Here is a 20,805-nt window from a genome sequence, read left to right on the forward strand (position 1 = left end):
CATTGGGAAGCCCTGACCGGGGAATTTCAGGCAATTTCCCCACTCTCTGAGACCCCTGGCAAAGTTTGCCCACCCCTAAGGCAAGTCTCTTACCTGGCTGCTTTCTCCAGGGTCCTCACTGCTCTGCAACCTGGACACATCCACTTCCCAGATAATCCCAAGACCTGCCCATCGCACACATGGAGACCCAAAATCCCCTTTCACCTCTGCTAACCCGGGATCCTACTGCTGCAGGGCTAGCTCTCAGTCATGATAGACTAACTCACAATCAAAAGTTAACAACTACTAGGGCCTTGCAGAAGAATTTCACTTCTTGTGAAATAGAAACTGGCCCACTCAGTACCAAGAGAGCGTGGATGTCCACTCCCTCCTAAACACTGTGAACGCTATGTCAGAATACAGCCAGCATTCTCCACAAGTGAAAGTCAGGTCCCTACCGTGCCCACTTCAGAGGGCTGCCACGAAGAGCAAAGGAAGCTTCTGGAAAACGCCCAGGCAGGATGCACGATGGAACATTTATCCCAGAAGCTAAAATAATGAGACTTCAGGCAAATCCGGGAATTAGGAGACTAAAGGTGACCTGGGGAGGTGGCTGGGCTGGACTGGGTGGCACTTACCAAGTTTCACGCTCTGCACACGGCCTCCGATGTGGCTGGAAGCCTCAAGCACAGTGACATCCGTGAAGCCCTGCTCGAGAAGTGCTTTGGCTGCAGCCAGGCCAGCCAAGCCGGCACCGATCACCACCACACGAGGCTGTCCCCTTCTCCGTAGGCCACGACTGAGAGGGTCATCCGCACTGTCGCCACTAGATTCACAACTTTGCATACCGTCCGCACTCACCTTCTAGGAACCTGCAGGGGGAGGAGGTATCACAGCTTACTGGCTCTGCCTTCGCTTCCCACCTGCTCCAAGGGATACTCAGGGCTCCCATCACACTCTGCCCTCTGTTGTGGGTGGGGGAACCTGGAGTTCTCTCCCTCCCTCTCTGAGGACCTGGACAAGAAGAGCTACCTCCAAAGGGGCAGGGAGGGAAGGAAGAATAAATAAAAGAAGGTGGCAGAAAGGGAGGAAAAAAGGAAGAAAGGGAGGGAAGGAGAATGTAAGGGAGGGATGCATTTTGGGTCCCCACCAGCAGGCAGGAGACCTGGGAGCCCATCTTAAGCCCCTGAAATTCTCAATCCCACCCCCAAACTTGTTAGGCACTGCTTCTTCCCTGACCACAGGCCCCAAAGTGGAGATGAGAGGCGGCCAATGAGGAGATGACCAAGAAGGCCACAGTCAGGAGAGACTGGGGCTTGGGGCTACTGATTCTGGACCAGCTCAGCATGGCATAGCTGCTGGGGTCCGCCTGGCGCCAATACCAGGATGCTCACACAGACCCCAGGATACTTGTCTGGACCCAAAGATACTCACACAGACGCCCCAGGATACACAGACCCCAGGATACTTGCCTGAACCCCAGGATACTTGACTGGACCCCAGGTTACTTGCCTGGACCCGGAGATACTTGCATGGACCCCAAGATATTCACACAAACCTCAGCATACTCACACAGACCCCAGGATACATGCACACACAACCCTGGACCCTCTGTTCTCCCTCCTTTGCCTGGCTTTTCCCTGGCACTCTCTCTTTCCCGTGCCCCTTCTCTTGTCTCTGGCTTTCTGTTGGTCTTTCACAGCCTCAATGAAGTGGCAATTTGGTGGGCAGGACATAGTCCCGCCCTCCCCCAAGAAAGTGCCACGAGGCCTGCATCCAACAAGCCTGCTATTCCGGGTAGGTTGTTTTCCCAGCCACCCAGTCCCTCAGCCACCACAAAGCAGCAAGGAGCCCAGGAAACAGTGGACCAAGAGGACCCATGGCACCAGAGGCCAGACATGAAATTGACAGTTACAATAAACCAGTCTGCTCAGAGACGCCAGATTAGGGGAGCTGATGGCTGGGAAGCCAAGGGGGTCCCCAAATCTGGCCCCAGGGCTAGGAGAGGCTGTGTTTCTCTTCCTAGAATGACCCGGAGGGTTTAGAGGTATCTGGGGGCCACCCTGAGGAACCACTCAACTCAGATGCTGTCCCTGTTCCTTCCCTGATTCAAGCAATTTCGATTCCAGCTGTCTTTGCTGAGGTTTAAGTGGCAGCAGTTGCAGAATCTAATAGTATCCAGGATCTAACAGGGAACAAATGTGGGTGGAAGGTGGCTGCCGGACAGCAAACAAGGGGCACTGTCACCTGTACCTAATAAAGCTGTGCATAACTGTTCCCATGACATAGCAATCCCACTCTAAAGCATACACCCAACAGAAAGGGGGCAGATTCCACCAAGGACACATGTTAAAGAGTGTGCACAGCAGCTACATTCATAACAGCCTGAAAATAAAAACACCCCACAAGTCTATCAGGAGGAGAACAGATACATATCCGGTGCTATATGTAGCATATCCATACCACGCACTACTCTTCAGCAATAAACACAACCCAACTACTGATACTCCCAACCACACAGATGCACCTCAATCACACACCGAGCAAAAGAAGCCAGAGACAAAAGGGCACAGACTATGACCTCATTCCCACGAAGCTCAGGAAGAGGCAAACCCAATCTGTGAAGCCGGAGGTCAGAAGAGAGGTTAGGAGGCAGGGAGATGACTGAAGGGGGCAGGAGGGGCCTTTCTTACGTAGAGGGAATAAGCATCTTAATCTGAAGAGTGGGTACCCAGTGCACATATGAAGATTCGCTGAGTTACACATTTAAGATATGTGTAATTCACTGTATAGATCTACACAGACCTCACTAACAAGATAGTCATTCCTGCCTTCCAATCAACCCGTCAAAGGCTGCCACACTGACTTTCTTCTCTATGCATTTCAGGGTCTGACCACTGAGGTTTCCATCCTGCTTCAAACCGCAGCGTCCTTAACATCACTTAAGTGATATGGGTGAGCAAAGGAGGCTTTTTTCGAAATACGCTCAGGCTGAGAAGCTGCTCTTTGTGCCTCCCCCCTACCTCCGCCCATTCCACCTGCCCTCGCAATACCTGGGCCTGGACTGGAATCCTCCCTCCACCCCCCCGCCCACCCTCCAGCCCCTAAAAGTCCTCCAAGCTCCCCTGAGACCCAGGCCCGCCAACTCCGTGCAGAATCGGTTCCCAAAAAGGCCGGTAGGTGGCACCCGAGACCCGGAGCCCCATCCGGGCAGCCTCCAGTTCCGAGGCAAGGACTCCCGCTCCCCTTCCCAGACAGCGGGTGTCGCGCTTTCGCTGGGGATGAGGCCACGCCGGGAGCAGGGCCGCTCCGGCGCTTTCCTCCTCCTCCCGTCCCTCTCCTCCCTCACCCCAGAGATGCTAGGTCCTGCCTCCCTCCCGGGAGGACAGGCATCAGGGCTGGCTCCAGTCCTCCCCCACCCTACCCCAGGTTCTCCTTCCTGCAGACTAAATTTAGAGGTAAGGATGTGGCCGCCTGCATGGGGCGGGCGGGGAGGGTCAGCGGTGATGCCACCGGATGTCTGCCAGCCGGGCCGGGACGCTGCGTCAGGTCGGTAAACACGCGGCGTGCTCCGGAGGGGCCGCGCCAGCTACTAGGGGGACGCCGCCACCCTGCGCACCCTGGACTGACGTGGCGCTGCAACCCGCCCGCCCGGCAGGTCTGCCCCAGGCAACCCCCCACACAGTCTCCTATCCACTATGGAAAGGGATGGCCGCAGTGGCTCTCACGCCTTACTGGTGGAACCCCTTAAAAAGCTGCTATGGAGGTCAGGGTGTAGCAGGTATTAAACTGGGGGTCTCCCTCACCCCAGGCTCCCTGGAGCACCACCTCTGAAAACCAGGGGACCAGATAAGCTCCAGCCTTGGGAAGCCAGGATAGGCGAACAACGCTTGGTGCCAGCAGGGCCGTCCCAGCCAGCTACCTGCCTTCCCAGCTCCCAGAGCCTTGCATGGCCCGCTTGTCCTCACCGCTCTGTGGTGGCCGTCAAATAAGACCCTCCATGGATGTCACAAGACTGTCAACATTTTCAAGGGCCTCGTGCATGAAAATAATTTGTCAAGTGCAGAAGCTACACCGTGAGCAGACTGTCTTTGGAACAAGCTGTGGAATGGACAATGTGAATGCAGGCAGCCACTCTGCCTCCAAGATCAGCACAGAAAGAAGCCCCAGCTCCCTGCACCTGGTCTCAGAGACTTTGAACTCAAACAGACATCGCACATGGAATGCCACGCAAGTAAGCAGGGGCCATGTGAGTCCCCTGTATCCCGACCCTCAGAGCTAATCCCACAGACCTGTCCCTCCTCAGGCCCTGTCCTAGATAAGCCTGTCAACCCCCAGTGCCTCCAAGAAGCCAGAGGAGCCCCCTACACAGTCCACAGAGGGCAGAGAAATGAGTCTGTCCTGTGGCCCTAATATCATCCCATAGAGCCAGCACACCCTGGACAGCAGCGTCCTTAACATCACTTAATCATCCCATGGAGCCAGCACACCCTGGGGTCCAACTGAAAGGGAGAGAGAGAACATAGCCAGGACACCTACTGTGTGCTAAATGCCTGGTGGGGAGTGGGGGCAGTAAGGGGCAACTTGTTTTCTGTTGGTTTGTGTCATCGTTTCCTTTCCCTTTTGGGGTTTGTTTTGTTTTGTTTTAATGTATGAGAAACTGCCTTATGGAGGAAGGACAATAGCTTAAATGGTCCTCGGTGCCTGCCCTGTCCTTCTCTCGCCTTGGGGAAAGAAAGAAAGAAAGAACATCCACTCCTTGATCTGTATGCACAGGAGAAACAGAACACCCTGTACTTTTTGAGCAGATAAAGGAGAGAAGAAAAAAGTGCTGGCTCAGCCAGGCAGGGAAGAGGAGGAGGGCGGGCAACAGACACTTGCCTTCTTGCTCCTGCTTCCATGGCAAAGGGGGGGTGTAAGCCTCTTGCCCAGCGCCTGCACCCACGACTTGAGTTAATTCTTCATGTCCCCAAGCAGGCAATGCCTGGGAACATCAAGAAATCAGGCCAGCCAGGGCATGAGTGCACCCTCTGATCCCCTGGCAATTTCATCCAAGATGCTGTGCAGCCAATTCTCCAGCCTGCAGGACTCCGCCTCCCCCAGCTGTCCAGAGCCGCCACCACCCTGACTGAAGTGTCCCAAGAAGCCACAATGGACACGGGAAAGTAGCAGGATATGGAGAGAGGAAAAGAGGGAAGAAAAACCCCGTCCTGTGGCAGGGTTGCCAAAGACGGATGAATAAAGACTCAGAGGTCAGGTGCCCAGAGTGGGCATGAGCCACCAAACTTTGTGTGAACTGCCACTTCTTCATCCCATCCCTGGCACATCCTCCCCAGTTTCATTTTGACACCCTCAGAAATTTACACTCTAGTTGCAGTGAGCTGAGATCGCATCACTATGCTCCAGCCTGGGCAACAGAGTGAGACCCTGTCTCAGAAAAAAAAAAAGGAAAGAAATTTACACTCCAGCAAGTACCTCCTAATGGCCAAATACTAGAGACACGTGTTAGTCCTGGTCTCCAACATTTGACCCTGCCAAGCCCCCCTTGGAAGTGGCCAGAACTAAACGGGGGGCACCACCCAACTCCTAGCACTTTCCTCACTGAGGTCAAATCACAGGACCACCAAGCAGTCCCTAGGCTCAAATCTGGAGTCACCCTTAGTGGGAGACCCTCCTCATTCATTGGGTCAAGCCATGGCAACCCCACAGCCTAAATCATTGTCACCTCCACCCTAGCTTTCCCAGGAGCACCTCCCACCCTCCTCCTCTATCTGAGCCTCACCTATGCAGGTCTCAATCTCCCAGCCCCACCCTTCAAGGATAAGAACAGCTGGGCATCTCGTGGACCAGGGAATATAATTTAGCAATTCACTGAGTACCTACTACGTAGCAGGCCTAGGGAAGATCTCTGCATGTCAGCCTTGCCCTCTCGACCCAGCTGGCCTTTCTAGCTTCAGTTCTCACTCACAACTCCCCCCACCCCGAAACATACACACAGACCCCCAACTTCACCAAAAGCCAGGAGCCTCCCCAGCCCAGCCCACCTGAAGGCCTGCAGGAAACAGCCTCCCTCATACACATCAGAGAAGGTGGTTCTGGGTTCTCTTAACATATGCACACCCTTGTGTGATTTCAGGGCTGGGTGTTGCTCGAACCACCAGCAAGGCCTGCTCCATTACTGTCTCCTGAAGCAACAGACACCCTTGAAATGTGAGTCCCTCATGCTGGTTCTGCACTGTCACCTGCCCCCCAGCCTACCCCAAAGCACGGGCATCTCACCCCAGGAAATTCTGTTGTCTGTTATCTCAAGAATGAGGTTGAAGCCCCATAGCCACAGAGCAGGGCTGAGGTCCCAGGCTAGACTGCTGAGTCCCTGCCCAAGGTGAGCACAGCCAAGCCCTGTGAGTGAACCACAGTGGACTTAATCACCCAGCTGGGTGTGCGGTGCCCTTTGTTTAACATTGAAGCCCACCTCAGCATCACCCAAAAATCAGTACATCACGCCTCTCTCCAAGAGTGGCTACTGAAACAAAACAGTGCCAGGAGAGGCCAGCCTCCCACACCCCACACCCTTCCAAGACACCCCTCACAAGACATAAAAATCTGGCCAGGTGTGGTCAGAGCCATTACAGGTGGCTCATGCCTGTAATCCCGGCACTTTGGGAGGCCAAAGTGGGAGGATCACTTGAGCCCAGGAGTTAAGAGACCAGCCTGGACAACATAGTGAGACCTAGTTTCAACTAAAAATTAAAAATTGCAAACATACTCAGACTATCTGAAACATAAACAAAAAAAATTTTAAAAATTAGCTAGTTGTGGTGAAATGCATCTGTAGTCCCAGCTACACAGGAGACCAAGGACGAAGGATGGCTTGAGCCTGGAAGTTTGAGGTTGCAATGAGCTTTGACAGCGCCATGGCACTCTAGTCTGGGCAACAGAGCAAGACCCTGTCTCTAACATAAACTAAAATGAAGCTTTAATTTTAAAAAGAGAGAGAGAGAACCAGGCATGGTGACTCATGCCTATAATCCCAGGACTTTGGGAGGCCGAGGCAGGCGGATCACTTGAAGTCAGGAGTTTGAGACCAGCCTGGCCAACATGGAGACAGCCTGGCTGTCTCTACTAAAAATACAAAAATTAGCCGGGTGTGGTGGTGCGTGCCTGTAATCCCAGCTACTTTGGGAGGCTGAGGCAAGAGAATCACTTGAACCCAGGAGGTAGAGGGTGCAGTGAGTCAAGATCACACCACTGCACTCCAGCCTGGGTGACAGAGTGAGACTTCCTCTCAAAAAAAAAAAAAAAAAAAGAGAGAGAGAAAAAAAAAAAACTCCTACCCATCTCTGGCCCCCTCTGAACACAGGCTATTCCCAAGTGTGCCTGAGCCCTGCCTTTTTCTCAAGGTCACCCCAGGATGAATTTCCTAATCCGTTTCCCAGAGAAGAAGAGTGAGGCTCCTAGGAAATTGGCCCACCTGGCTCACTTTGCCTGGCTCCCCTTGGGGCCCAGGACTCCACCAGCTGAAGTGCCCCAAAATGTACCCAGCCCTTCCACCAGCAGCCTCCTCCCTCCTTCAACCCCACATCTGCTCATGAGACCTGTCCAGGACTGTGGTACCCTCGGCAGCAGGGGACAGCTCACTTCCCCCTTCTCCACCAGCCTTGGGGACTTTAAACCTCTCTTCCCAATGGAGACTTCTAGTCCCTGAGGGCAGCCCCACCTCAGTTTCCCCATGCCTCCCGCCCCTGCCCTGCTCTTTCTCAGGTTTCTAACAGGAGGAGAGGGAGTGGGAGGGAAGCTGGGGAGCTGCTCCAGGGGCACATCTTTGGACTGCCTGGAAGTCTGGGGAGGGATTTGGATTCTTGAGGCCCCCCAGACAATGCAATTATTCTTCAAATGTAAAAACGCCCAGAAATCCCAGACCAGCTGCTTTGCACAACGGCCCAGACAAAGGGGCTCTGTGTCTGCGGTGAGGCTCCTCCCACCCCTCAACCGGGGAGGGGCTGGGCCCCAACTCCTCCCAGCCAGACCCTCCCCAGCCTCCTCACTCAGGCCAGTCAGGAAGTAAAAGGACTGCTGGGCCAGGCTGGGCCGCCACAGAGGGAGAATGGGGGCGCAGGTGTGGGGAACAGAGCAGGGGCAGCCCATGAGTCCAGGAAACACAAGGGGAGGGAGAGAACACTGGCCCAGGAGCCCGGAGACCTGGGTTCAGGCCCCAGCTCAATCTCGACCTTGCCAGGTGACCCCTGGGCCAGTGTCTTCCCTTCTCCAGGCCCCACTTGGCCAACACCTCTGAACTCACTCCAAGGACGCACCCTCTGTACCCCACTACCCAGGTACACTTGTCTCAGCCCCATCTGATATTTGAAGGCTTCCTTTGGTCTTCAAGCGTTCCCATCTGTAAAATGGGGATAGGTACAGCTACCTTGCAGGACGATTAAATTAGCACAGGTAACAGGTGTGGCAACTGCGAGGGTCATCTCAGAGCGGGTGGAAGAGGGAGGAAGATCCCCAAAGAGACCATTACAAAAGTCACCTTTCCTAGGGCCCAGAGCTCTGTCTCACTTATGGAAGAACCCCGATCTTCATCTGAGCTCAGAACCCAGCCTTCACCTTGGCCCCAACCTTAATATCGGGCTGGACCTTGACACTGACATCACGCAGGTACCCCACATCTGTATCTGACTAACCCCAACCCAATACTGACTCAGCCTGAGCCTCTCAATCCTGACTCAGTCTGACCATCCTCCCCATTGTTGAGGGGAAGGGGGCATCAGAGGTGGTGGCCATTAGCCAGTTGCAAGCTCACGAAAGGGAAAAGCTGTGGGAGCCTCTTTCAGCAGAGCCCCCGCCCCCAGCAATGTCCCCTGACCCTCACAGGCCAAAAACAGGGAAGGGCTCCATCATCCTGCCTGGCACCCAGACTTCTCTCCAAGCACATTGTCATTGCTACCCACATTTCTTCCCTAAAATCATAAAGTCCCTAAAAGCACAACTTTAAAAAGGCTTTGTAAGCCAATTTCAGATGAGAAGGAGCCAGGGGCCCTTGGCAGGCATGTGTTGCAAGGAGAGGCAGCCATTGGCTCAGTGCATGGAGGGACAGAGCCAAAGACACGGCCCCCACAGGCACTGGGAGGCAAAAGCAGGAGGGCCCCCGGGAGAGGTGAGCACTTTGGGGCGTCTTTGTGTCCCTTGGTGTCCTGCACACCACCGAGGTTCATTGTTTCAGGACCCTTTTGCCTGGGAGGCATAAGGTGATTTTATAGCTCCCTGTAGGGGCAGACCCAGGAGACTACTCAACTAGAAACCTAATTGGGGGTGGAGGAGGGGAAGAAAGCTCAGAAAGAAGCCAGAGAGACTGGAGGGGGATACATTGGCTCACACCTGTAATCCCAGCACTTTGGGAGGCCAAGGCAGGAGGATTGCTTCAGTCTAGAAAGTCAAGGCTACAGTGAACCATGATCACACCACTGCACTCCAGCTTGGGAGACAAAGCAAGACCTTGTCTCAAAAAACAGAAGCCAGACAAAGGGCAGGGCAGAAAGCTCACTGAGGGCCCCGATGACTGTCAGTCAGAGAGAGAAACAGGTAGAGATGGGCCAGAACAGAGGCTGGTACTGCAATTCCTTCCCCAGGCCACACCCCTGCAGCTTTATCCCAAGCCCCACCCTATAGGTCCCACCTTCAGCAAAAATTAGCCACTTGATCACACTCTGACAATAGATTAGGTCAGGCCCTGGGCACAATTGCTCTGAACACCTCTGAACCTTTCAAGCTCTGGGCCAGCCCCACCAGCTCAGTTTCCACTTTCAGGCTCCTCATCTTTGTGTATGTCTATCTGCAGACGTCCCTGGCTTGCCAGATAGATAGTCATCACTCAGCAGACAGAACCCACATTCTTCCCATCAGATTCCAGATCTTCCAGAGGTAGGCAAGCTCCATGCCCTCTCAGCAACCAGAGATCTGCTGGGAGGATATGCCACTCCAGGATGCTCCTAGAGAAGATGCTGCCCAGGCAGCAGCCTCTGCTACTAACCAGTGTGGCCTTGGGAGAGTCTGTTAGCACTTGAACCTCATTTTCCCCATTTGTCTAATAGGGAAAATCACCCCTACCCTGAGAGAGGCCAGCCCTGACTCCCGAACCTATTCACCAGCCTCCTGTATCCCCAGCAAAGTCTACTGCAGCTTCCTTTAGTGGCTCTCAAGACCCCATGGTCTGGATTCCCTCCCTGTGAGCAGGACCTAACACCCCAACTCTGAATTCCCCTCCAGGAAGTCATCAACCACAAAGGTGTAAGAAAGACCAGGCCCAGCACGGTGGCTCATGCCTGTAATTCCAGTGCTTTAGGAAGCTGAGGCGGGAGGATTGCTTGAGGTCAGGAGGTTGAGACCAGCCTGGGCAACACAGCAAGACCCTGTCTCTACAAAAATAAAAATTTAAAAGTTAGCTAGGGCTGGGGACAGTGGTTCACGCCTGTAATCCCAGCACTTTGGGAGGCCGAGGCAGGTGAATCACGAGGTCAGGAGTTCGAGACCAGCCTGGCCAACAGGGTGAAACCTCGTCTCTACTAAAAATACAAAAATTAGCCAGGCAGGGTGAAGCACACCTGTTAATCCCAGCTACTTAGGAGGCTGAAGCAGGAGAATCGCTTGAACCTGGGAGGCGGAGGTTGCAGTGAGCCAAGATCACCCCACTGCACTCCAGCCTGGGTGACAGAGCGAGACTCCATGTCTAAAAAAAAAAAAAACTTAGCTAGGGCATGGTGATGCACAACTGGAGTCCCAGCCACTCCAAAGGCTGAGGTGGGAGGATCACCTGAGCCCAGGTGTGTAAGGCTGCAATGAGCTATGATCATGCCACTCTACTCCACTATGGGCGACCTTGTCTCTAAATTAAAAAAAAGACCACAGAACCGGTCACTGCCCTGGCGAATACACTGGTGCAAGACTGCCCTTGATAACAGCAGACCAGGCTACTGGCAGGAGAGGGTCAATAGGTGATGGTGCTCACAGCTGCTCACTTCCTTAGAAAAAAAGTCTCCTAACACAGCTGAAACCCAGAGAGGCAATACTAGCCTCAAGACCAAGGTATCAGCTCTGTTTTGAGGTACCCAAGTCACCACCGCCCTCGGGGAACCCCAGGAAGAGACACTTCTCTTATACACACACACAAATCATGAAAGCATATTTCCTTATGTTTCATTTGACGACCTAACTTAATAAACAGGCCTATCCTTTGGGAACACCTTATAGTACCACAGTTTTCACACAGGTCCTGGGGTCTGATACTGGCTTTTGAATACCAGTCATTTGAATCCCCACCACTTATTAGATGAGTGATCTAAGCCTCAGTTTCCTCATCAGTAAAATGGGGATAAAGTGTGCCTGCCCCACAGGGGTGTGTGACAATGCATGCAGAGGGCTTATCCCAGAGCCAGGTGTGTAGCAGCAACAGTCCCTATGTTTTCCTACAGGCCCCAGTCTGCACACTAGTGGTAGTCACTGCAGGGAAGATTGGGCCGGGTAAGAGGCAGGGGTGGGGATGAAGGAAGCCCAGCCAGTAGAAAGATCACAGACCCCCCTGCAGAATGATTCCAGAGCAGAGCCACCAGGCCTCAGAGAGAGCCACCCTACCCCACAGAGACACTGTTATGGACTGACAATGGGAAGAACAGGATAGAAGGGTCGCCCCACTATCCGACTTGGTAGGGGTGCTTGGAGCTCCTAGGCTAGGGTTGTGACACTGCAGGTGCAACAACAGGACAATCTGTGTGGCCACCAGCCTCTAACTCTAAGATGCCCCTCAGTGATCCCCACCTCCTGGGATTCATGCCTTGGTGTAGTTCTCTCCCAAGCTGACCATTGCAGCTGATAGGATATGGCAGAAATGATGGAATGTTACTTCTGAAACTAGACATAAAAGACACTGTGGCTTCCACCTTGCTCCCTTGGGCAGCTTACTCTGGGAGAAGCCAGTCACCATGTGGGAAGGACACTGAAGCAACCCTGGGGCAGCCCACAGGACACGGAACTGAGCCCTCCCATAAACAGCCAAACCGTCCTGCCAAGCATGTGAGCGCACCATCTCAGAAGCAAATCCTCCTGCCCCCTTCAGATGTCTGCAGTGCTGGCTGACACTGTGACTGCAACCTCATGAGAGAGCCCAAGCCAGAACCACCCAACTAAACTGCTACCAAACTCCCGGCCTACAGAAACTGTGAGCGTAATAAATGTTTACTGCCATTTTAAGCTACCGGTTTGGGGGTCACTGGTTAGCCAACAATAGGTAACTAAGAGTCAGCATCTCTCTCCCCACAGAGACTCCCCAAAGTGGATCAGGTAAACACTCCCCCAACCAATCCCACTCAGGGCCTCAGACCCCGCTGTTCTGAAATGCAGAGCTAGGATGAAGTGGGCAGGTAGCCTGGTCCAGGTCCTACAGCTTACAAGGCCCAAGAGACAGGAACTTCTCCCAACCAGTACATTAGACTCACCCGGAGATTTTTACAAATAACTCCTACCTATACCAGGTCATCTAAATTAGACTCTCTGGGGTGGGGCCCAACCATGGATTTTTTTTTTTTTCTTTAAGGACCTACATGATGCTAATGTACAGCCAAGACTCAGGTTCCAATCGCAGCCTCCTGGCCTGCCCAGAGCCACTGGGCTCTGACAGTGCAGGAGAAGAGGAGGCAGAGAGAGCCACAAGGCCAGGCAGTGCCCAAGCTCTCCACCCTGGGCTTAGGCTTGGGTCTCCCTCCACCCCGCTGCTGCCCAGCTCCCAAAGCCCCCTGCTCTCCAGGCATACAAAGCACCTCAGGCCACACAGATGTCCTTGCCCAACCTTGTTCACACACTGCCACACATAGTCGCATCTTCCCCGTCTTTCTCTCTGCATCTCAACACCCTCTTCAGGTCCAACCTCTGCGCTGGGACTGCTCTCCTAGAGGACAGGAGCCAGGAAGCAGGGATGGGGTCTAGCTCTGAGTGATCTTGGAAAGACTGTTCCCTCATCCACAAAATGGGAATGACCATCACATCTGTTCTGCTCTCTGCTGGGTCCCAGGCTCCTCATCAGAAGCCCTTAGAGAGACCTATATTTGTATGTTTTGTCTTCCCCAAGATGCACCCTTGCCTGGCCCTGCATCAGCCCCTGGAGATTCCACAGCAATAGATTAAAGAGACAGGGCCCTGCCCTGAGGCTCACAGCCAGTGAACTCAAAGGTACAGAAATAAGGATCAGGATGAATTCAAGAGACGATGGGAAGGAAGACCTAATGGAGGGTGGAAGAGGAGGCGGAAATTCCCAGGAGAGAGAAGTGAGCTCCATGCAGGGAAACTGCACATGCAGAGGCTCAGAGGCGCTGCTAACAGGATCATCTCTCAACATGTGATTCCAAAGCTGTCCCTTTTCACTCTCTCCCAGAACTCACCTGGACCGGCTTGGAATCCCCTGGTCCCACACTATGCACTCTCCTGAGCTTCCTCCATAACTGTGGCAGCCGCCTCACCCCGCCCTGGGAGTTGGGAGTCGGGAGTGGGGAGTGGGGAAGCCTTCCAGCGTCAGGTGGGGAAAACACACCTCCCGCCTCCGCTCAGGGCCTGCCCCAGCCCCACCCGTGCCGCCCTGCGCTTCCTGGGCAAGTCAGCCATGCAGGTTGGCTCCCCGAGGCGCCCTGGAGAAGGGCAGGACGCACACCTGCCAGGCACGACCTGCCACCCAAGGCACCAGGAAGGGGGCGGGGCAGGCACAGGCGCTAGAGACACACAGGCCCTGCAACCCGGTGGCCGCAGCGAATGGGAGTCTGGATGGGCACCAGGCAGGTGGGGGGCACGTTTCCAGCCTAGGGTGGGGCCAGTGCTAAGGAGACTGAAGAAAAGCACAGACACGGTTCGTGAGTGAGGCCTAAGGCAGGGAGGGGAGCAGCAGGGGACAGATTTTTCATTCATTCAAAAAGCTTTCTGGAGGGCTACCTGTGCCAGGCACTGTCTGAGGCACTGGGGATACTGCAACACCCAGACGCCCCCCTTAAGGATCTGTCAGGTCAGGGAAAAGCAGGGCGGAGAGACAGGAAACTAACTTGTTTGCACAGGGGCGTCAGGGAAAGCCTCCTGCCAAGGCAACGCTGCAGCAGAGGTGCAGTGCTGTGTCAACCTCCTGGGGACTTGCTGAATGGCAGGATGTGGGGTGAGGGCAAGGGCCACATCAGCATGACCTGGGTGACCAGGCATGACACCACTGGGACAAACCCAGACCAGTTCTAACTGTGCCAACTGGTCATCATATTTGCCCTTCACAACAAGCTGGTGGGGTCAGAAAAATGACAGAAGCCAAATACCTCGGTGCAGGACTGCAGTGGGGAGGTCAGCCCAGGGGTCTGATTACTAAGCCCAGTTCTCTCCTCCAGGCTATCAGCAGGGTTGGGAGAGCTTCTCCAAGCCGCCTGCCATCGTAGAGCCAAGCACACCCCGAAACACAGCCCCCTGCATCAGGCATCACCTGCAGGCACGGCCCCGACGTGAGTCAGTGTCCCCAGCACCACCCGGCACAGAGATCCGCCCGTTCTGCAGCCTGGGCACTTGACGCCTGGGAGGTGTGAGCTGGCAGCTGAGGGGGTGGCTTCCCGGTGGGGCTTCTCCCCTATCCCTGCCAGGAGCCGCAGCCTCACAATTCTGGGGTGAAGGAGAACAGCCCAGTCAGCACTTTCCGCTGACTCTTTCAAAACCACTTACAAGAACTGAGGCCTGTGAGCTCAGCCCGGGCGCAGTTCCCCCTCAGCGGCCCCTCGTGACTCTTCACAAAGCCCAACTGTGCTTCAGCTCCAGCCCCGGGGAGGGGGTGGGGTCTCCGGCAAGCCCATCCTGTCTCCTGAGCCACAAGGTCCCCCTCCGCCCAGCCTGGGACCTGTGCTTTCTGCCCACAAAGAGACACGACAGCCCCAGTATCAGAGTTGTCTGAGCTGTGCTGGATCCGGGCAGCCTTCCTCCCAGAAGGTGGGGAAGGATCTTCCTCCACTGTAAACCCTTTTCCAGCACAAATACCTCTCTTATGGTGTCCACGCAACATAATTTATCATAGATCAAAGGTGGCATACATAATCCCAAAACGGAAAAAGGAAAATGTCCAAAGAAAAATCTAGTCACCAGATGAGCCTCACAGCAAACCTCTATTTTGCCCCTCCTGTGCCAGGCCCTTTGCTGGGCACTTTCCATTCATTGCATCCTTTAATAATCATAAACTCCCTGCTGCCCATTTTACAGATGAGGAAACAGGCCCCAAGAGGTTCAGAGGCATGACAGAGGCCACCTGGATGGAGTGAGGGGCAGGGTGGGGCAACACTGCTCAACCCTTGCTCTGACCTCAGGCCCCCCCCCACTCAGCCTCCCCAGGGGTGCTGCAGGCCTGAGGACTGCCCTGGCTTGGCAATTTTCCCATCTTACTCCTCCCCACATACTGATATGCACACATTGTGCCAGGCACTTGGGGCTGGCAGGAGTCATCTCAAGGCCTGACGGCTCACTCCAGCTTCACTGCCAAAGCCTGGGGCTGCCACAGGGAAGCTACCTGCTTTCGGGCCTGGGCGCTTAGTGGGGTCCCTGCAGGTCACCCTGGTCTCCCTGCCCCATGCAGCTGGATTAGGCTTGCCAGGCACTAAACTAGCCAGGCCCCAGTCCTTCACCCTCGATCTCCTCCTCCATAAATAGGGCCAGGGACAAGTTCTAATTGCTTTGGCCAGCACAAAAGAAAATTCAAAAAGCAAGTAACTCATAACTGCCTCTAGACGGTCCTGGATCACTGGCCCAAGACTTTCCCCTCCTGGTGACTTCAGGGCACATTAACTGTGCTCTCCTAACAAGTCCACAGGACTAACCAATAAAGCACTTTCCATAGAATTCAACCATGAAGCACAGTCCCCCACCCAAGCGAGAGCTGGAACCAGGTCTCAAAAGCCACTGAGGTTCATTTCACAATGCACACATGGGCCATGCACCCATGATTTAATCCATAAAACCCCTACGGAGTTGAGACGCTGAGTTTGGACATAAACATATTCTTTAGGCCCTTTTGTGGAGTTCAAAGACAGAATAACTCACTAGCTTTTGAAGCATCAAGAAAGGTCTGTTCTTAAAATCCTGTCATCATTGTTATCACTCTATTTTTAGCTGAATACGTCTGAGATACAGAGTGCAGTGCCAAGCGTTTTGTGTGGAATGTCTCAATCCTCACATCAATACCCCCATACTACAGAGGAGGCAACTGAGATTCAGAGAGGTTCCACAGCCTGCCATTAGCCTGCCTCTAAACTTTACTTAGTAATATATTAAGCCTCAGGCCTTGCTCTTTTTAAAATCTAATGAAGAAGCAGTAGGGTGCAGTGGCTCACGCCTGTAATCTCAGCACTTTGGAAGGCCGAAGTGGGCGGATCTCTTGAAGTCAGGAGTTTGAGACCAGCCTGGCCAACATGGTGAAACCCCGTCTCTACTAAAAATACAAAAATTAGCCGGGTATGGTGGTGGGTACCTGTAATCCTAGCTACTCGGGAGGCTAAGGCAGGAGAATCGCTTGAACCCAGGAGGTGGAGGTTGCAGTGAGCCAAGATCATGCCATTGCACTCCAGCCTGGGCAACAAGAGTAAAACTTTGTCTCAAAAAAAAGAAAAAAAAAAAGAAAAAATCTAATGAAGAAGTCAAGTTCATTGTCTTTCCTTGAGTTACTTTTTAAACTCCAAACCTTTTCAGATTAACTCTCCAGGTTTTGCATTATGTATGATTTTTTTTTTAATTTTCCAAAATAAGAGAGAGAAAAAGATCCCTGTGTGTTTAACATTTAAAGGCATCATTTAAAAATATTTCCTAAGAATGTATGCCCCTTGGTGGTCCTGGGTGTCTCCTGCTTGAGTCATCCTAAAATCCAGCCGACTCAGCCTGCAAGGAGTATCACCACCACCCGCCACAATCAGAGGTACGGTGGCTGAGTTGGGCTGTCCCGGAGGTCTGGTTATGGGTGGGGAGCAGTTGAAGGTATGAGGACAGGCTCTGAGAGAGCCGTGGAGCTGAGGAAAGGGCATCAAGCCAGATGTCCCAGAACCTGAGTGAGACCCATCATGCCTCACTCAGGCCGCATGAGGCTGTATGGGGAAGACAGGACCCATGTGTCTGCCAGGGCCTGGCACAGAGTTGGCAGGGGTGGCTAGATTCTTTGTTCTGTTTTCTAATAAATTGCAACTCATTCCCAAGTGCTTGTTCTTCTGGCTTTAAGTCACACCTTCCTTAATGCCATCCCTCAAGAAGCAGGTGGAGAAGAAGGGAATCTGGACTAAGGGGTACTGCAATGGCCCCCAGCTAGGCCACCATGCTCCACCTGAACCCAGATGCTTTTCCTCATCCTCCAACCTCCCAGCCCCGGATTTAGAAAGCAGTGAGCTCCTACGTGCTTGAGGAAGAAAGGCAAAGGGGCAAAGGAGGACAAGAGAGTGGAGCTGGGGTTGGGTAGGAAAATCCACTGAGCATGCCCCACCAGGGCCTCCGGGTCAGGTCAGAGGGCCAACGTTGCCCCAGGCACCACCGTAGCTCCTCCTGGGTACTATTTAAAATACCACATCCCAGTGGGGCGCGGTGGCTCACGCCTGTAATCCCAACACTTTGGGAGGCAGAGGCGGGCAGATCACAAGGTCAGCAGATCGAGACCATCCTGGCTAACATGGTGAAACCCCACCATCTCTACTAAAAATACAAAAAATTAGCTGGGCCTGGTGGCAGGCACCTGTAGTCCCAGCTACTTGGGAGGCTGAGGCAGGAGAATGGCGTGAACTGGGGAGGCGGAGCTTGCAGTGAGCCGAGGTCGTGCCACTGCACTCCAGCCTGGGCGACAGAGCGAGACTGTCAAAAAAAAAAAACAACCACACCCCATCTCCCCAACCCGAGCTGCTGAACAAAGAGCCTCACACCGCAGAGGAAAGGAGGTGTGGTAGAGGCAAGGCAGGGTAGCCTCACTGACTGCCCTGAGAGTCTGAGAATGAGGGTCACATCTGTAACCTGGCCCCTCCCCAAGCTTCAAGTCCATGAAGGGGCACAGCACCATCCCCGCCCACAGCCCACCATCACTCACACCCTGCCTCATTTCTCACTAATGCACTGCTCTGATCACATCACTGCCCTGCTCAAAACCTTGTGTGGGCTGCCACAGCCCAGTGAACGAAGGCAGTCCCTGACGCCTCCTCCCTGCCCGCAGGCCGCCTGTCTCCTACACACACCCACCAAGATCCTCTGACTCTCAGACCCAAACCTGTGACTTCTCATTCTGTCCAGATCTCCCCACCCCACTGGCCATTCCTCCAGGAAGCCAGTCCTGCTAGCTACTTGCACCCTCACTCTTCTCCTCTGCAGGCTGCTCTGGTCTAACCAGGACCCTACCCTAAGCCTTGTGCTGCTTTCTGCTGGTTCTTACCTTCTTCCCTCATGTCCACGATGACAGGACCCTCCCCAGGGTCCCTCCTCCAGCCATGTCAATCACAGTAGTAAGAGCAGCCAACCAGTATTACAGTGTCACAACAACCCAGCCACCCTAGGAGGGAGGAAATATTAGCCTCATGGTACAAATGAGGGAACAGAGGCACAGAGAGGCTTAGCTTCTTGTTCAGAGTTCACAACCCTGCTGTGTTAACCTCTGAGAGGAAAGGCTGGGGAGAACTTGCAGAGCGAGGAGATGCCCAGGAGGTATAAGGAAAAGGCCCTCTCAGAATCCAGAAGATGGCCGGGCTGGCTCACATCTGTAATCCTAGCACTTTGGGAGGTCAAGGCGAGAAAACTGCCTGGGGTCAGGAGTTTCAGACCAGCCTGGCCAACATGGTGAAACCCCGTCTCTACTAAAAACACAAAAATTAGCCGGGCATGGTGGTGAGCGCCTGTAATCCCAGCTACTCAGGAGGCTGAGGCAAGATAATTGCTCGAACCCAGGAGGTGGAGGTTGCAGTGAGCCAAGATTATGCCACTGCACTCCAGCCTGGGCGACAGAGTGAGCCTCCATCTCAAAAAAAAAGAAAAAGAATCCAGAAGACCCAGGCCCAGCTACCTGGGGATCCCAGGCACCAGACAGGTCCTTCCAGATCCTTCCTCACTTGCCCAGTGAGGCAGAGCCATTGCCAAAAGAATCCAGGGCTGGCTCTCGGCCCAGAAATACCAGGGAGAAAAGGAAGGATGGCGGGGAGCTTCCTGGTAGAGGTGGGATAAGCACATCTGAGGGCCCTGGTCAGTTGAGGTCCCCACAGGCACTGGCAGGAAGGTAGCAGTCACTACACCCAAAGGAAGGTGGGGAGGCAGACATGGAGGGCAAAGATTTACAGAGATGAAGAAACTGAGGCCTCAAAGGGGAGCCTGACATCTCTCTCTCTCTCTCTCCGCAGTGCCCTTTTCTTCTACTGATTGTCCAAATGTGCCCATCCCACCAAGTCCACCTCTACCAGGAAGTCCACCTGTGCTACCATGTTCATGGCCTTCCAGTGAGCAGCATCTTTCCACATCAGCTCTTCCCAGCAGGTGTTTTCCTGGTGGGTGGGACATTATTGGCAGTCGTTTAAAAAAAGATTTCCATGGTCAGATCAGGCTGCGAAACACTCAACAGTTTCTTTTCTACAGGATTTGTTAGGGCCTTTAATTCTCTTAAACATATTCTGAACCTCCTATAGGTAGTGGAGTGAATTTGCCAGTTTCTACCCTTATTTGTCCCTGGAACCCTTGAGACTGCACAGAACAGTCTTTGAGAAATGTTATCCCCTCCCATCCCGCAGGACAGCCTAGCCCAGGGGCAGGGATCAAAGTGGGGTGTGATTGGCTTGGCCTTGCCCTCCTCTGAGGAGGCGTGTGTGGGATATCTGGGGAGCTCAGACTGAGAGCCAGTCAACCCCTACCCTGCCAGCCCCTCATGGCACTGCCCAGGGCAGCTGAACCTTTGCCCTTTGTGTCTGCCCTCTGCACCTTCCTTTGGGTGTGGTGACTGCTACCCCCTGCTAGCATCTGGGGGGACTCAACCAACCAGTGTCCTCAGATACCCACCGCAGGCCATTTAGAGTCTGAGGTGCAAGGGGCCTTGGGAGAGCCCCAAAGCAACCTGGTTTTTTGCAAGCAAATTGCTAATTCGACCCCATCATTAGCATGTAAGTTTTAATGTTAACTTTAATATTTAAGATTAAACTAAAATGTGTTAAGCTGACTCTCTGGGAAGATGCAATGCCCCACCCAACAAACCCTGTGATAAGCCCCCAAGGAGGGACCTGAACCCCTCAGTTTACAGATGAGGAGACTGACACCTCAGAGAGGAGCAGACACTTGCCTGTAGTGTACCAGCCAGGGCAGAGCACAGAGAAGCATCCAGGCCCCTGCTACTCCCATGTATACTGCAGAGGTGGCCAGAGTGGGATAAGATCCCCCAACAGCAGCTCACGTAACCATCAGGCAACAAGGACTTGGGTCAGGGTGACGGGCACTGCACATACTGGGGTGATGACCCGGCAGCTGGGGAGACTACGGTCTTTTATGAGGACACGTCACACGCAACTGGAGCTAGAGGGCTGGATCAGCTGTTTCCCCAATCTCTCCGCCCTGCCCTGGCTGGAGGAAGGCTGCTCACTCCAGATTGGTTGCCTACAGTGCCAGGCTCGGCTGTGGGCAGAGATAAGGTGCCCTCCGTGCTGTCTGCATGTCACCCTGCCCTGGGATGCAGTCACTCAAGATACCCACTCATAGTCTTGGGAGCTCCTTACAGTGAGGGGCCCTGGAAATCAGACCTGTTCCTGGCCTATGACTCAAGCACCCAGAGGCCCTCACACGGGT

The 20,805-nt window shown here is 53.9% G+C and overlaps 1 protein-coding gene across 5 annotated transcripts in view; it reads right to left on the bottom strand.

Moving 5' to 3' along the window:
• The window catches only part of SMOX (spermine oxidase), a 32,934-nt gene extending 12,410 nt beyond the window's left edge, over nt 1–20,524 (bottom strand). For 3 of the 5 annotated variants that reach the window (XM_011943283.1, XM_011943282.1, XM_011943279.1), the window contains exon 1: nt 618–853. In XM_011943283.1, the coding sequence (XP_011798673.1) occupies nt 618–825 (208 nt within the window). In that variant the 5' untranslated portion in view covers nt 826–853. Of the gene's footprint in view, nt 1–617; nt 854–3,947; nt 4,141–18,189; nt 18,192–20,370 lie in introns of those variants that run through there. The other 2 variants (XM_011943280.1, XM_011943281.1) reach the window with 2 other exon arrangements.
• Between the last annotated feature and the right edge of the window lie 281 nt (nt 20,525–20,805).

The sequence above is a fragment of the Colobus angolensis genome, unplaced genomic scaffold (assembly GCF_000951035.1).
Source record: "Colobus angolensis palliatus isolate OR3802 unplaced genomic scaffold, Cang.pa_1.0 Scaffold219, whole genome shotgun sequence".
NCBI classification, from domain to species: domain Eukaryota; kingdom Metazoa; phylum Chordata; class Mammalia; order Primates; family Cercopithecidae; genus Colobus; species Colobus angolensis.